Genomic DNA, 17,894 nt, shown 5'->3' with positions numbered 1-17,894 from the left:
CAAGTACTCCTTACTTTTCCAAATTACATGGAGACAGTAAAACTTTTCTTTATCTTACTATAACTGGAGTAGGAAATTACGTAGCACACATCGATGACCCGGTCGTTTACAGCGTGTTTGGTTTACGGAATGAACCGTACCAGTTCAGAAATCAGAACCATCCGAATCACACACACCGAATCTAAGCGTCGCAGGTCCACACGAAATCTCTTTGGGCAGGTCAATTGATTCCTCGAAGAGCAATGAACGACCCGATCCTCCGTGCCTGCGCGCAACGGACTGATGCCGGACAGAGCAAATCCTCAGACCAAACACGGCATTAGAGTTCCACGACAATCTTTCAGTTCGCCAAAGAGATTTATGATAGCATGTAATGCATCTACTGTACATGATCGACTTGCGGGTCTTCGTCCACTGCATTTCGTTCAGCATTCTCCGACCGATCAAGGTTAGGCCTTGCTCGGCAGCTCGTGCACGCTCGCTGCATGGCACATGAGGTCATGAGCGCGGTGGCCGCGCGCATTGGTTCACGCGATCAGCGAGGCGATCGTCTGCTCGATGTCCACGAACCCGAGGCTGCCGCTGCCTCCGGCGGTTGCGGCGTGGTACAGCCGGCCGAGCGCGAGCGCGCGGCGGGCGGCCGCGAGCCGGCGCGACAGCGCGTCGGCCTCGGCGCGCAGCCCGGCGTTGGCGAGCCGGGCGAGGGCCAGGCGGCCGCGCGCGGCCTGCGCGCGCGCCGCGAGCTCGCGCCGCCTGCGCCCCAGGGCCGCCGCGCTGGCCCGGAGCTCGTCGAGGCGGCGCTGCTTCCGCGCGCGGGACCGCCGCGCGGAATCCCGGTTCGAGATCCTCCGCCGGAGCCGCCGCTCGTCGGCGCACCCCGCCGCGGCGGCGTCGCCGGCCTCCACCTCGGGCGAGGACGGCGCCGGGGTTTCGGTAGGGAATAATGGGCTCGCTGCGGGCTCGGACCCGAACCCGAGCTGCGGCGGCGACGTCGCCCAGAAGCCATCCGTGTCGATGCTGCAACAATAATCTGAGAAGGCCATGAGGGGAAGGATTATGGTAACTGTACGGTGTGCTAATCTGGGGAGGAAGAGAGGAGAGCGAGGGAAAAGGGAAGGAAGAAGTGAAGGGCTGCATGCGGTATTTATAGAGGGATTAAGAGGGGTGTTTCTGGTATTTTGATTCCTGAGATGATGTAGACATGTAGTAGGTCTAATATTATATAGTGTGCCTTTATAGATTCGCAAGAAATCGTACCAAGGAAATTGAAGCACCGGTGATGCGATGCAACGCGATCGAGTTGTGAACTGAAGCTAAAAATCAATCATGTGAGAGAACTGTGCTGTGTGCAATTGATGCTGTTGCAAACTTCTAACGTTAGGTCTCAGCGTGATTAACTAAAGGGGAATTCCCTCTTATAAAAAAAGGGGGAATTCCAAAACGCTTCATCAAACAATAGTGTAAGAAAAAAATGGTTTTCAACACGGAAATGATGATACTGAAAAACCTCATTGCTTTAACGTTCATGATAAGATAAAAAGGATGGCAGATGTTGCAACAACCAACAGCTCATTCACGCTGTAGTAAGATTAGGAAATGGCGGTAAGGTGCGGTGGCGAGGGAGATGCTTATTCGCCGGGTGATTCCGATGGAAGATGACCCAAACCGCAGAGATTTTAAGCTTAATCACGATATTTTATCTCCCTGTTTTCTTGGTTATCCTGAGCTATTAGACTAATGCAGATTTGGTTAGTGTGCTGTAGTCAATTGACTCCATGTCATTCTACTTGTATCACTTGCACCTTTTCAAATCAATGTACAATAGTAACATGCAACAAAGTTTGAAATGCTGAGCTACAACTTCAAACTATCACTTATTTGTAAATGGAGGGGGTACATATGTGGGGGCAACACCACCTTAAAGCGTACAAGCATATACCACGGTGGAGAACTTGAAGCAGTGCTAGAAGCTTGACAAGAGCCCTGGCTAATGACCGCAGCATAAGGGATAGTATGAAAACTCGAATGGCTTGCAAGTTTTAGACCAAAAGTAAAATTGTGTATGTCCATGTTAAAAAAGAACATTGACTTATACCTTACAAAATTACGGAAATAAGATGCCATAGCTTTTACAGCTAAAGTAATATGTAAACAATTTGACAGGAATACAAACAATCTATATACAAAATATAAATGATGCTTCAAAACTTTCACCCAAATTTTGAACAACTAGAAAGCTTCGAGAACCCTAACATCCTACCTTTGTCATCCTAAACAACTTTAACTCTCCCACAAATCCAGTAGGCATAAACCCTTGGTCCAATTCTAACCTGATCATCGGCTACCCAACCCATCAAAATAACCGAACCAACCATTAACAATCTAGCCAAACCCGACCCGACATACCTTGAGGTTGGGCTCAAAACTGCAAAACTCCGTTTCAAGAAAGGGTGTCATATGGATGTGTTGACACTTGACACAACAGCGCAGCAGTCTGGAAGATGCATACAGTCAAGTCTTATTAATAACTCGCCGGACCATGACGAGCATCTGGAAAATAGAACTGAATAAAGTGGACCACAAGTTAATTCACGGTCTAGTCCTCCAAAAGCAATACTCCAGGTTATACAAACACGAACCTTTAGTCACATAATAAAAAAACTTGTACAAAGGATAACGGAATATGCTGAACTACTGGACAGCACGATCCTTCAGATGGGAACTCATGAAAATCTAATGCACGTCTGCAGAACCCGGTGCTGCTAGTGGTCTGAGTGTCACCAATCATTAGAGTTGCTCGGTTAGGGGAAAGACAAAACTGATCTGAAATTTCTGATCACTCATGGAATAGTATCCTCAGCAGGTGCACTAGCAATAGTACCCTGGTAACTGTATGCCTCTAATCTTACTCTGACTAAGAGCTGTTTGGAAGGAAAGGATTGATCTAGGGATTTTTAGGGTTTATTAGCTCAAGTTTATACTGAATTATAGGGGTTTGAATCCTCAAACTACGTTTCAAACATGCCCTAAGACGTTGCAAACCACTACATGAAAACATGACATTTTCGTCGGCCACTTGTAATTTCGTCGGCCAAACAGGCGGCCGACGAAAATATTCAATTTATTTCGTCGGCCAAAACAGGCCGACGAAATTACGACCTGTTTTCGTCGGCCCAGAAAGGCCGACGAAAATATCACCCTATTTTCGTCGGCTCAGAACTAGCCGACGGAAAACTGGAACTATTTTCGTCGGCTAATATTGGGCCGACGAAACTACAACACTATTTTCGTCGGCTAACCCTAATCCGACGAAACTAACTTTAAATTCGTCGGCCCATTGGGCCGACGAAAATAAAGGTACCCTAACTACCGCGCGCAGTACCCCCACACTCACACACAGTACCTTTCTTCCCCCTCCCCTGCCCGACCCCGCGCCCGCCCGCCGCCGCCCAGCCCCGTGCGCCCCGCCGCCGCCGCCCGCACCGCCGCCCTACGCCCCCCGCGCCCCGTGCGCCCCGCCGCCCACCGCCCGCCTCGGCCCCCGCCTTCGCCCCGCGCCGCGCCGCCCGGCCCCGTCCCCGCCGCCGCGGCCCACGGCGCCGCACCGCGCCACCCGGCCCCACCCCCGCCGCTGCCGCCGCCACCCGCGCCCCGCCTTCGCCCCGCGCCGCCCGCGGCCCACGGTGCCGCCCGGCCCCGCGGCCCCCGCCCCCGCCCCCGCCCCGCCCCGGCGGCCCGGTCCCCCCCTCTGCGCGCCCGTGCCCTTGCCCGTGCGCCCCGCCGCCCTGCGCCTGCGTCCCTACCCGCGCGTGCCCTGCCCCTGCGCGCCCGTGCCCGTGCCTGTGCGCCCCCGCACGCGGTAGCCCTTTGCCCTACCGGCGCCCGTGCGCCCCTGCCCGCGCTCGCCCCGCGCACGCGCCCCTGCCCCCGCGCGCCCCTGCCCGTGCGACCCGCGCCCCCGCGCGTGGCAGCACGTTCCCCGCCCGCAGCCGCCCGCCCCGCCCGCGCCCCTGCCCGTGCCCGTGCGCCGTGCGCCCCCGCGCACGGCAGCCCTTTGCCCCGCCCGCGCGCCCCTGCCCATGCGCCCCGCGCCCCGGCCCGCTGCCCCGCGCGGCTCTGCCCCGTGGCCGCCTCCGCCGCATCGCGCCCCCACGGCCGCCGCCGCTGCCTCGCGCCCGCGCCGTGCGGCCGCCGCCGCCGCATCGCGCCCCCGAGGCCGCCGCCGCCGCCTCGCGCCCCCGCGGCCGCCGCCGCCATCTCGTACCCGCGCGGCCCCGCAGCCCGCCACCGCCCCCAGGCCCCACGCCGTGCCCTCGCTGCCGCCCCCGTAGGCACCCGCGGCACACCGCCGTCCACAGGCATGCTTGCCCGTTCTCTTTGCTGCTAGTTTTGAACTGACTGAATAACTATTAAACTTAGTGATGCATTATTGTCCACTAGATAATTATTTGTATTACTCTTAAACTGTATTACTCTTAAAATATTTATGTTACATTTCCTAGATTATTATTGTTTGCTTAGTATCGTTAATGAAGTAATATTTCTCACTTTCATTATGAAGTAACTAATTTGAGAAAATGAGAGACGATCGAAGTTGGATGTATGATGGTTGGACAAGTAACGGAATACCTACGCGAGAGTGGATGGTCAACACACAAGCTTTTGTTGATCATGTATTTTCCTTGTCTCCTGGTGGTGGTTTGGCAAAGTGTCCATGTAACAAGTGTCAGAATTGTTCTCGTCAAGTCAAGATTGATATGGAGCGTCACCTATGCAAGTGGGGTTTCATGCCGAACTATAAGAGGTGGTATGAGCATGGGGAGTCACAGGAGCAGGAGCCGTACAACCTAGTTGATAGCTTTGAGGAGAACAAAGATAGGATGGATGCAATGATGGATGATTTTGTCCAACAGGTTGAGAATGCTGCTGAGGTACCGGAATATTTTGGTCTGCTTGCATCATCAAAAGAACCATTACATGGGGCCACTACTTTATCACAGCTTACTGCTGTGACATGGTTAATGGCTATAAAGTCCAAGTACAACTTTTCAGTAAGTTGTTACAATGATCTTGTTGACTTAATTTCGGACATGCTTCCGAAACCTCACAAGTTCCCGAAAGACTTTTACTACTCAAAGAAGCTGTTAGCTGGTTTAGGGATGCCATATCAAAAAATCCATGTGTGCGAGAACAATTGCATGTTATTTTGGAAGAACAATGAAAATCTCAAGTACTGTTCGTTTTGTAAGAAGTGCAGATATAAGAAGGTGGTGAAAAAAGATGGAAGTGTGCAGATAACAAGTGTGCCCGTTAAGGTGTTTCGGTACCTACCATTGAAACCAAGGCTTCAATGGTTGTACCTGTCTCTGAAGACTGCAAAACATATGAGATGGCATAAAGAGGGAATTCGTAATAATACAGAATGCATGAGCCATCCATCTGATGGTACAGCTTGGAAGGCCCTCGACCATTATGATCCAAGTTTTGCAAGTGATCCTCGGAATGTGCGTGTTGGGTTGGCCACTGATGGCTTCACTCCCTTTAACTCAAATGCTGCCCCCTACTCATGTTGGCCAGTGATAACAATTCCATACAATCTTCCACCATCATTATGCATGAAAGATGAGTATGTGTTCTTGACACTCATTATACCTGGTCCTGACAATCCCGGTAAGCGTTTGAACATGTTCATGGAACCATTGATTGATGAGCTGCAAGACTTGTGGAATGGAGTTAGGACATATGACAGCAGTCGGAAGGAATACTTCAATATGCGAGTAGCATTTCTTTGGTCTATTCATGATTTTCCTGCATATGGAATGTTCTCGGGATGGAGCACGCACGGTCGTCTATGTTGTCCGATATGCATGGGTGATACAGATGCTTTTCGTTTGAAATATGGTGGTAAGTTCCGCTTTTTTGACTGTCACCGTCGGTTCTTGTCTCATGATCACCCGTTCAGAGTCAACGAGATGTCTTTCGCAAGGACACAATCGTTACTAAGGATCCACCCAAGCGTTTGACCGGTCAAGAGATTGTAGCAAGCCATGGTCGGTTAATTGCCACAGATGATGGGTTTGAAGGGGTTAAAGAGGAGCATAATTGGACTCATATAGCTGCTATTTGGAGCCTTCCTTATGCTACTGCTCTGATCCTTCCACATAATTTAGATGTAATACATCAAGAGCGCAATGTTGCAGAAAGTATAATTAGTATGGTTTTTGATTTGAAAGATAAGACTAAAGATAATTTCAAAGCTCGGCAGGACTTAGCTGAAATATGTGTTCGGCCAACCCTTAATCTGAGACCCAATCAAGCTGGCCATATGGGGAAGCCACATGCTAAGTACTATCTTAAGCCTGCGGAGAGGAAAGAAGTTCTTTTATGGTTGAAGAACCTTAAGTTTTCTGATGGATATGCAGCTAATCTGAAACGGGCGGTGAACATTGTAACTGGGAAAATGAATGGTTTGAAAAGTCACGATTACCATATCATCATGGAAAGGTTGTTGCCTGTGATGCTACGTGGGTACCTCCCTGAAGAAATCTGGACAATGTTGGCCGAGTTAAGTGCAAAAGAAATTAATAAGAATACAATGAGAAAACTGAGTAAGGAAATACCTGTCTTAGTATGTAAGATGGAGAAGGTGTTCCCCCCGGGTTTCATGAATGTAATGCAACACTTGTTAGTGCATTTGCCTTATGAAGCTGAGGTGGGTGGCCCCGTACAATACAGGTGGATGTACTTTGTTGAACGAGACTTAAAGAAGCTCAAAGCAACCATCGGAAATAAAACACGAGTGGAGGGTTGCATTGCCGAGGCATTCTATCTTAAGGAGATCTCACACTACACGAGCACATATTTTGCAGAAGAAAATAACATTAATGCTCATATACCGCGCTACCACACCTCGAATGAGACACCGACGAGCAATCTCAAGCTGTTTCAGTGGACTGGCAAGGCCGTCGGTGCTAGTTTGGTCTATGAAATGTGCATACAAGAATGGAATACTGCATTGTTGTATATGTACACAAATATGGAGGAGATGGAAAAATATTTCGTGTAAGTACCATGACATATATCTCATATGTGAAGCACGTTTAGCAATGTACTTGTGCTAAATAAAGAATCTGTAGGTTGTTTGATCAAGAACAATGGAGATATACACGACAACCAACTGCTAAACAGCTCGAAACTTACGGCGTGAGGGTTTACGTGGTGGTCCAAATTTTGTCACATGGTTTAGAAGACATGTAAGCATCATTACTCTAACAGCATGATTGGAGGACGAGTGATGTGGATGTCGGTGCATTATACTCAAGCGGGGGAGGGAAGAAACATGGCAGGTTTAGCATGTTGAATGGCGTTATTGATACAAGTGGTGCTTTAAGTGAGGCAAGGTGTTCCCAGTCCACTCAGAATTCTCGGGGTTACCAACGGAAAAGTCAAAGGGAAACTGTAATGCAGGAGGAGATAAGGCAGCATAGAGAGGTGATGCAGAGGCAAGAGGAGTGGGCAAGGCAACAGCACGAGTACATGCAAGGTTTTTTCGCTCAACATCGACAGATTCAGGTACTATGCAAGTTTTATATTTTTTCAAGTCCTTATGCACTTTTCATTGCTATAAGATATTTAATCTACTATCGGTTTTTAGGAAATGCTAGCGGCTACCCTTGGCTCATAATTTAATTTGCCACCTCTTCCTTCGCCTCCTCCTCCACCGCCGACTTTTGTACCATATGTGCGTCTACCGTCTCCACAAGTGGTAATTATATCGTATAACTAGCAATGCTCAAATTGTCTTACATATGCGTACTAAATAGATTTAACTTTTTCTATAATCAGGGTTCGACGAGTACTCATCCTCGAGGAGTTTCTGCCAGCCCGTCCACGCCACCATCGGCAGCGCGTAACATTTCTGGAGGTGGCAGCGGCAGCGGACATAACATTACCCCTCCTCCTTGATTTGTGTTTTCGCGTTGTAAGCTCTTGCACTTGCCATGTAGGCCTAGCAGGGGAGCGTGTCGAAAGTCCTTCGGTGGATAACTTGCTTTGGATATGTTATAACTGCTTATGGATATGTATGTTATGTATGTTAAGTAACTGCTTTGGAGGTTATCGACATCATGTGATATCGTTTCTCGTTCTTCAATTGTATTTATTGGATGTTGATGTATTTCATAATTCTGATTGTATGTTGATGGATTATGATATGCTATTGGGCATCAGGTAGCTGTAGCTGCTGGTTGGAGGTGCCAGTATTTTCGTCGGCCGACGAAAATAGTGAACTCATTTTCATCGGTTGAGTGGGTCGACGAAAATAGGAGGATATTTTCGTCGGCTACAGCGGCCGACGAAAATAGCTTTATTTTCGTCGGCAGCCGATGAAAAAGAGCCTATTTTCATCGAGTTTATTTCGTCAGCCTATTTTCATCCAGAGGCCGACAAAAACAGCTATTTTCGTTGGCATTGGGCCTATTTTCGTCGGCTTCTGGCCGACGAAAATGTCATGTTTTCCTGCAGTGAACCTTCTCCATCACTTTACTTCAAGATAAGTCTTTCTGCATTTGGCTAAGTCCCCATGCACGACCATTTTGTCGCAACAAGTTCACCGAGAGTGTGGGTAGCACTAGATATAGATGGAACACCGAAAGGAGAGAGGTGCAGGTGCATCAAGCGTCATGTCTCCCTCAATGCATCTCTTTACATTTTAATCAGTCTGTACGCATGCACTGTCCACAAACCCGCTGGCCATACTCTCTTATCGGCCATCGCTCATCAGCAATGCTTTATTAGATGGCTTTACAACGAGTAGCGACAGGCCATGAGTTTGCTTCACCAAAGCAAACAGTGTTTGCTCGTAAAGCCACCCGACTACCTTCAACGAACCCTAGCCTTCTCGTGCATTCCAGTGTCCAAATTTATATTTTGAAATTAATTAGACCTACATATGCTTCTGTCTCTGTTTGAAGTGCCAAAATAGTGTTGGTTGTTGAGCAAAAAAAAGAAAAAAAGAGAAAAAAGAAGAGGCGCATGCTTCTTTTAGTTGCAATGGAGACAGCCCTCTGAGTCTGTCTGTCACAAGAAAGGCTCCAAGCTTGCAATGCCCAGGTGTCATCACTCCAATGCAAGGTACATGCCGACATGCGTATACTTTGTCTGTGTAGAGTTGGTTGCAGGCACGAGCACGAGCAGTAGCAATCCATGGCTTTGCGTCGCCTAGGATCTAGCCTTTTGGCTAGGGGCCAAACGGTTGTCGTGCAATCCAATATAGGGGTACAGGGTATTGTAGCCAAGCCAACAAATTAGAGACAGACAACATGGGGTGCATCAACATCTGGGGATAAAGCCGCTTGCTGCTGGTGCTTTTGGGAATTCGATTGGATTTGGATACCCATCGAATTCAGCTTTATCTGAACAAGGTTGCAGGCATGTGAGCGGTCTTGGTCTGGTCCTGATGAGTTTCAGTTTCAGACAGGGGGAGTGCACTCCTTGGGAGAGATTGGATCACTGGAGGAACAGGTGTCCGGCCAACCAAGCGCACAGAGATGGTTTGGGGCTTTCGGTTAGTTGGTACCTGTGGGTTTTCCTTAGTGTCCTTTGCTTTGTTTTTCGTGTATATATAAGCTTTCGTATCTTTGTTGTTCCTTTCGGTTAGATGGTGGTGGTGGGAAATTGTGCGATTCTATAAGATGATGGGGATAGTCTTGTCTTTTAATATTTCAGAGTGACTTATTTTTTTTAATCCTAGCTCTCATTTCGTAATCTGTGGTTGAGATTTTCCCTCCTAATTTTGACACCTTATGTGGATGAATGAATATGACGCATTTGCACCATTTACAATCAAGCCATTTCTGCTCATATATATGCCCATGCCCTCAGAAATCCCTCCTGGGCCCTCGCGCCGTAAGTGTGGGCTGAAATAATGAGCGCTTATTCCGGGGCAGTATTGGGCTATCAAAGTTGTTACGTTCAAACTGTGGAATCTGGTGTTGGGCTTGGGCAGATTCCGATCACCGGGGCCCAGATGGATAGGGCCCTGCTTGTTAGTGATGTCACATAGTACTCGCTGTCAAACATGCTGCAAGCATGAAGAAGAAATTCCAAGTCCCAGCAGGTTCACTCCTAATTAAGTCCTGATGATACAGATCTGATAATTGCTTCACTGAGATTCGTTCCCAAGGAAGTTCGTTCTTGGCCGCTACGTACTCTTGGCAAAGCTATCCTGACCTGACGACGCTGTGCAAGTTTGACAGTCAAGATTAGCAGGGCCGTGCGTGCTGCTAACAATAATCTCCCTTCGTGCATAAGGTGTTTGCTAAGCCTGGAACCTCAGCAAAATGGATGGCCACACTTTTGACGATGGTCCGACTTTGAGCCCAGAGTGTCCAAGACAGCGAAGCAACTTTGCTCCCAGCAGCATCCAGCATGTAGAAAAGGTTTGAATAATATGCCAAGAATTGTTTGTACGGAAATTCTTAAGCCTATACAATTTCCCCCTTGTAGCTAACATCGACTACAGAAAAGCAAGAGGTAATCTTTGTTCATGCTGTCCCTGCAATTATTAAGTCCATTCAACCAGGAGAACATGCAGCCATCAATGGATGTACACTTCTTTAGAAAAGCTCCTTACGAGCCGAGTTGATTAAGACCGTACTGCAAGTATTTTAAACAAAAGGCCACCCAATATCACTATTTCTGGCATTATTCATCGATTTTTTAATATAAAACTGTATATAGGGCTAAAGTTGTGTTTAATCACCAGCACCACAACGTGATCCAATCAATCTAGTTATTGTTCTTGCTGTCTAAATTCGTAGCTAATTGGTTCCCCATCAATCACAATGATTGACATGCTTCGATTTTTGAAACTAATCAACTTCAACTTGATTATAGAATATAGCCTCATGCCCCAAACCATAGCCAGCTGAGATTTCCTTGAGAACTTTTGAAAACTTCCGCATGCATATGATTTGTATTGAATATGCACACAACTTGCGGAAACTACCCTTCTGAACGTCATTTGCATCCAAAATCCGAACAAAAAAAACAGTGTTGATGATGAACTAAGTACAAGTTAAAACTAGAAATATGAAGTCATGCATGAGAGCAGGAGAGGGGCGTCGTGTCGTCACAAGTTTCAGACTTTTCAGTCCTGAACCGAAAGGATTTTGCAAAGATGAAAAAAAACCATCTATTCGTTTGAAAAAAAAATACTCCAGTCAGCAATTTTATGAGATTTGGTGCTTCCGTTGGTGACAAAAAACACACACAAAAGAAATCATAGCCCCTAGGTGTAAACAGATTACTAGTAAAATCAGTAAGTTTACAGTTGAAGAAGAGAAAATGAGCAAAAAAGAACTTACTAGATTACATGCATTAGTTTTGGATCCACTTGGATACAATCAGACATCCATATACATACACTTAATTTCAACGGAAACGTAAGAAGAAATAGCATTACAAGTTCAAAAAAACTAACTTGAAGTAGGATCCAGCAGCTTTAAGGCGACTCGGCAGTCGAAACTTGAAACTAGGCAAGAACTTGAACAAAAATAAACAACTGATATTAATTACCATACGCTAAAATTCCCCATAGCACCACATGCCACCACCAGTCCTCTTCCCCTTGTCGCTCCTCCTGCCTCCTCTCCTCCTCTCCGCGCCGGCGGCCCCGGCCATGGAGTAGTTACCGTTGCCGTCGTCGAACATGAGCGGCGCCTCCGAGTCCCTCTGCTCCTCGTCGAGGAGGTCGTCGTGCGTGCGCACGTTGACGCACGAGCACCGCTCCAGAGACGCGAAGAACACCGCGGCGATGCCACCGCCGACCCACCCGGCCACGCGGTCCAGCGGCCACCCGCAGCCGTGCCCTTGACTACTACCGGAGGACGACGGCGGGCGGCGCGTGCGCGGCGCGCCCGAGCGGGCGGCGAAGAAGGGGACGCCCCACCTCGGGGACGCAATGGAGTCCGACGTGAGGGTTGGCATCCGCTGGCTAGCTAATTTCCTAAGGTTAGCGCGGCAATGGCGATGGCTATGGCATGAAATGGGAGGAAAGGCCAACTGACTCACGGCCTTTAGGCTGTGTTGTTTAAAGGAAAATGGAGCGCGCCGAATGGTTAAAGCCACCGGTCCTTTCCTATTTTGCCCTTGGCAATTTTTTTAAAAGCCGTAGCTGGTACTCCTCCTTTTCCAAAATGTTGGATATTTTAGTTTATCCGAAATAAATTTCTTTGATTTGTATCAAGTTTATAGAAAAATACATTGACATCTACAAACATCAAACAAGTTAAATTTGAAATATATCTTTTTTGATAGTGTAGAATATCGATATATTTTCTTGCAAACTTATTTTTGGCGATATGATGTATGAAATGCAGAGAGTTGCCGATTTTTGTGGCAAGAAAGGAACCTATAGAATCTTTGCCCCTATGTAGTGCATGCAAGCCAATGCGTTTGAAGGAGCCCATGCTATGATTAGCGGGGGACTCGGGAGCCAAGCAGTAGTTTTAGAGTGTCAACGAAATTACTTTTCACACAACTATTTCTCTCAGTGGTAGACGGCAATGTCCAACTATTTCGCATAACTTTCTCTGAGGCCTTGCTCGTCAAAAAGGACATCCAATTCGGTGGCCACTACTCATCATAGAAAAGCAGGTAGCAGCAATAAGAAAACGGCTAGGATGATGGCATCATGGGGTCACACTAGGTGCGCATAAATAAATGTCACGGACGTAAACAAATAAAACGGCTAGCTGGAGTAGCATGATGGTGCCCAAAGGAAAAGCTGCTCTGCTTCATCATCGCGTTTCGCCCTTTTCGCCTCCTTTGGACGAAATTTGTGTGTTTCCGTGACCTTTTCGTTTCTCATTCGTTTGTTCCTCTAGATTGTAGAATGCACTGACATAAAAGTCGATCTTATGACGTTGCCGCGCGGTGACCGGCCGGTGAATCATGAAGCTCGAGTAACAGAGGAAGGGACCTGACGACGCAAGGTAGGAGTTACTTGTCGGGCAACCGGTAAGCCAGACGCAGTTGCACCGGCAGAGCCGTCTGTGTCCAGCGGCATCTGGGCGGCGAGGTCCGGCCGGCCGGCAGGTCATTCAATCGCCGGTGGCGTCGATGGTGCTGATTGCTAGCTAGGAGGCGCGTCACATCGGCCGGTCACATGAAAGCCGGCCTCCCCGGCGCGCGTACGCACGGGCGCTCCCGGCGCGGCCGCGGGGTCACGAGATGGCGCGCCGGGAACGTGACGTCGTGAGAAAGCAGCCGCGCCCGCACGGCGCCAGCGACCTGCCGGCCGCGCCGGCGCCCCGCAAAACCACAGGCTGCGTCTGCGTGTGTGCACCCTCAAGAGTCGCGTGCACCGTGAAAGAGGGAGGCGGCCCAGGCGGGTTCGCGTGGCGCGGCTGGCATCGGTTACCTCAGATCTCCGCGGCGCGCGTCACCGAGGGTGAGACTTTAACAACCTGGCCAAATAAAACAGTTAAAGTCCATTCTACAGGTTGAATAGATGACACCTACTAACTAATTCTCTTACGCTTTTATCCTCACTTCCCACAAAAAATTACAATGAGAGTTGACTAGCTTGCTTAGATCATCTATTTAAATTGGTCTAGCTCATCTTGCCTAAGTAATATAGGACTACAGATCCTTAGTTTGCTGCTTGTGCTCCTAACATTAGCACGCGCGCTGGACCAATTTTTGACCCAAGCTAAGCTGTTACAACATACTTACCGTAAGAACTCGACGTTATCGTCGAGCTATCAAACCAGCTTACCCATACCATGGGATAAATATACAGAATCGACTTTCCTGATCACGTCGGTACGTCCAATACCAGCACATGTGTCATACTATATGCACACTGGATCCACGCATCATGCACACCATGCCCACACAACTAAGGACAGCAATGGTTCAGTTTCATGTCGGATATCCGCGGATTTTGAAGCTAGTGGGTTTAGGTTTGGGGATTATTTCTCACCCACGGTTTTAGGGTTCGGGCCCCCGAAATCTATCGGGTTCCGTTTCGGGTTTAGTTTTTTACCCGTGGATACCCAATGGATATCCGTTTAGAATAAAACTCATATTTTATTGTATACTAATAATAACTTTTTACTTAGACTATTAAATTTATTCTAAGTTGACTCAAAAAATTATTTATTATTTATTGCCTCTTGTTTATACATGTGAATGTTATATATATCATGTTTATGTCTATAGAAAGTACTTATTGCTCTTACTATATTGCTATACAAAATAGCTTTCGGTATCCAAGCGGATTTCGGGTATCCGCGTTTTGGGGATGGATTTTTATCTGAATTGGTGTTTGGAACAGATTCAGGTTTCAAATTCGGGTTTCGGTTTTGGGTACCCATACATCCACCGATCCAATCCTGTCCTGTTGCCATCCATATGCACAACTGACCCGTAACGCGCCCGTGATACAGCGCGCGTTGGTTGTAAGACCCATGGGCCAAATGTGACCATGGGTAGCTCACTCCACCATGGTAGTAAGTGTGTGTGGGATTTAGTCCCACCTTACTAGTTTAAAGCGAGGAAAATCAACTTAAATAGCCACCTCTAGAAAGCATTGCAGCTTTAAGTTAACTTTTTACGCGAAGTGGGGATGAAAGTGTAAACAAGTTGGAGTATAGATGTGGTTCACTTAATGTGTGTAGAGTAAGTATAATCTGTTTTTCAGGGCTAGGTTGTTACAGAGGCAATCCGTGGGACTAGTCACGCAAGCTCGGAGTCCTTCCCATTTTGCTCCCTTTTTATTTATTTTTTGAGGGGTAGAAAAGCTCACTAAGTATTAGAAAGTTTCAGGGTACAGTCTACAGACGCCTCTTTTTTTTTTTAAGCAGCTCCATTTTTGTCCTCGAGACAGTAATGGTGTGTTTGGTTGGTGGGATGGATGGAGATGGAATGGAGCGGTTCCATTTTTACCGGTGTTTGGTTGAGGAGCTGTGGGGCGGGGCGACTCCAGCAAGGGAATATACCCCTAATATGCGGAACGAGCCGCTCGCTCAAAACGACAGAACGTGAGCGCTCGTCTCCCACACGCGTGAGAGCACCGTGCCCCTCACCCCCGGCACCGCCCGCCTGCAGGTGACCGCCCCTCTCCCCCGTGCGGCGCCCCCCTATGGCGGATCCAGTCCAGGCGACCGCTCGTCGCCTATCTTTGAATGGAATAGTTCTCCAACCAAACTCAGAATGGAATGATTCTACTCTATCGCACTCTCCAATCAAAAAAAATGGAGCGGCTCCATTCTGCTTACCAAACGTAGAACGGAGCAGCTCCATTCCCAAAAATTGGAATAGAGTCATTCCATTTAAGTTAGCTGCCAAGCAAACATATCGTAAGTCCTTCCAGTTCTCGAGTGGGGAAGAAAGGAGAAAAAAAATCCAAAATCAATTGACTGAACGAGGCCTGCTCTTAAGTCCGGCCCGGCACAGGCACCACGGCCCAGGCCCACAAATTGCATTCGACCTTTTGCTTCTCTAGGGCCCAAGGGATTTTGCTTTGCCTTTGCGGCGTCCGTCGTCTTCGTCTTCGCCAGACACAGCGAGAGCGAGGAACCAAAAGGGAGACGGCATGCGGCTCTCCTTCCCCCTCGTCGCTGGCGCCGTCGTGTGAGTCTCTCGAATCCCCATCTCTGCGACTCTCCCTTGCATCAATCCTCTCATGGATCTTACGCGGCGTCCCTGTGTGCCGCCAGCCCGATGTTGATCTAGACGCGCCGTTGAGCAGGTTCCTCCGGTGCTGGATCACTCCGGGTCCCGACCTGGTTGTTTCCCAGCGCGTAGTTAGTCCCTGCGTGTAGCGCCAAAGGGTTGTGGGTGTCTTCAGAGTCCTGTTAGGTGCTTCCGCGCGAAGCTTCGCTGGAAACACATCTGCGCCGAATCGGTAGCTTGCTCTGTTGCTCATATTGTGTTAGGTAGTACTTGTTGGGGTAGGAGCGTGGCAGGTGTGTTGAGCGAATGCACAAGCATTTTTGTCAGGTTACGAGGGCTGCTCTGGTGTAGAGCTTACTCATGGTACTAGCTTCAAATGCATCTCTTATTGCCAGCTTGCTATTTTTTTCATATGTTTGATGATGTTGTATTATTTGTTAGTGAATTTGTAATCCGAGCATGTCACAAAGTGCTTTTAGTCAGTTTGAGATATCATAGATGCATGCTTCAAATGTTGACATTCAGAGACCGCTTCTTTTAATATAAGAAAGTGCATTATTTAGCTTGTTGTGCTCTATTTTAGTCAATAAAGTTCCTGTACTTTACAAACTGTCCATCTACACATCCTTTTAATCAGAACAAAGCGCCATCCAGTTTGTTTTAAGTCATTTGTTCTTGGTCAATTTTCTTCTGAGCAACTGAATTTTTTAGCAGGATTGAGTAAATTCAACTAACAATTGATAGAGTAGATAATTCGAAGGATGTGCGCAAAGTCTTTCCATTTTCAATTGAATAAAATTTGTTCTTGGTCAGCTTATTCGTCACGAAGCAATTTTATTTACCTGATAATTTAACAATAGACTTATAGAGTCAAGATAATTTTGTAGGATTGTGCAAATACTTTTACCTTAGTAAGACCAAGTTGTTCCCTAACCCAACAGTTCTGCTTGGTAATGTGATGGCACATTTACAAACATCCCTATTCCTCAGGTACCTCAAGCTAGGAATCTACCTTTTGGGTTTGCATCCCAATAAAATTTGTGCTTTTAAAGATGAGACAGTATTACTATCGAAAATGTTCTTACAAAACAGCTATTGCCACTTCGCTTGGTTGGTATAGTAATGTGTAATAAAACTATAAAATTTTCATCTGCTTACATTTTTTTTTGTTTGACCAAAGTGTTGAATAGTTGATGTTAGCGTGAAGAAATAAAAATACCTGGCTATGCAATTACACACAAAGAGGTGTCTAAATTTTTTTTTAGATCCTGTTACAAAAAACAGGTTTCCATGTTTTATCTTCTGTGCATGGCTAACTTTCTAATATCCTAGTACATGAAACTTAATGCCATATCCTTTATCCCATGCAAAAGTTTAGCTCTAGAAAAATTGTTCTTAGAATAAATGCACTGGGTGGTGGCCTGGTGGGTGCCTTGACGGTGTTTTTCCATATGCAAAACGGCAAAAGCATCTCCAATGTTTGAATGAGTAAGGATATAGGTACATGGCTTGGTGAGTAGATTGCCTGAAGAAAGCTGCTTCTGAAATCTGAATGAAGTGATGCTGGTAGTACTGCACTTCTGTTGCAGTATGACTTCGGAGCAGTGGCATCTGGAAGTTAAGTTGGTAGTGACTTTGTAGTTCTGTTGCAGTAATATTGGGAATCTATCTGGTGTCGATGCAATGCCATCTTATTTGCTAGTGCTGACCAGGGGTTGTACATGCTCATTGTTGTTTATTTGTTGTGGCTGTTCCTCATTCTCTACTTTGTCCGAGAAAATCATGTTTTTCTTGGTGTGTTCTTCATTACTGTCAAATTGCATACCTGCTTCTCTCACATTGCCAGCATGACTTTCCTGTTACTGTCAAGCTTATCTTGATGTTCTTGTTCATTCCTTTTTGCAAATGCCACAGAATTGGAGTGATTTCTGGGAATGTTATATTTGGGCCACCGCTTCAGAAGTATTGGGCAGAGAGGCAGCAGCAAGAGGCAGCAAAGGAAGGTCAAGCTGGTTCAACCTAATAAAGGGCCCTCAGTTTTTATTATCGCAGCTCTGTCAATGGAACGCTCTGAATGCTGACATTCATAAAATGTGTACTTTATTATTGCAGTTCTGTCGATCCGACACTCTGGTTGTTAACAATGTGTTCGACGTTTGGTCTCTTACTGTAACTATCGAGCTAACTTCAGTTATCGCTAGCATTTATTGAAT

The 17,894-nt window shown here is 47.3% G+C and overlaps 2 protein-coding genes across 2 annotated transcripts; both read right to left on the bottom strand.

The window, feature by feature from the left end:
• Positions 1-527: 527 nt before the first annotated feature.
• On the bottom strand, positions 528-1,093 carry LOC112872704 (basic leucine zipper 1-like). Its single transcript, XM_025935776.1, has one exon. The coding sequence runs from the start codon at positions 1,041-1,043 to the stop codon at positions 528-530; it is 516 nt and encodes a 171-aa protein (XP_025791561.1). The 5' UTR covers positions 1,044-1,093.
• Positions 1,094-11,286: 10,193 nt separating this feature from the next.
• On the bottom strand, positions 11,287-12,076 carry LOC112877022. Its single transcript, XM_025941222.1, has one exon. The coding sequence runs from the start codon at positions 11,986-11,988 to the stop codon at positions 11,584-11,586; it is 405 nt and encodes a 134-aa protein (XP_025797007.1). The 5' UTR covers positions 11,989-12,076; the 3' UTR covers positions 11,287-11,583.
• Between the last annotated feature and the right edge of the window lie 5,818 nt (positions 12,077-17,894).

The sequence above is a fragment of the Panicum hallii genome, chromosome 9 (assembly GCF_002211085.1).
Source record: "Panicum hallii strain FIL2 chromosome 9, PHallii_v3.1, whole genome shotgun sequence".
Classification (NCBI taxonomy): Eukaryota; Viridiplantae; Streptophyta; class Magnoliopsida; order Poales; family Poaceae; genus Panicum; species Panicum hallii.
The sequence above is the reverse complement of the archived record's forward strand: the minus strand, read 5'-3'. Positions and strand labels throughout refer to the sequence as shown.

What these genes read in the sequence shown, in the direction of transcription:
- LOC112872704 (XM_025935776.1), bottom strand. Translation starts at nt 1,043, where the DNA reads ATGGCCTTCTCAGATTATTGTTGCAGCATCGACACGGATGGCTTCTGG.
- LOC112877022 (XM_025941222.1), bottom strand. Translation starts at nt 11,988, where the DNA reads ATGCCAACCCTCACGTCGGACTCCATTGCGTCCCCGAGGTGGGGCGTC.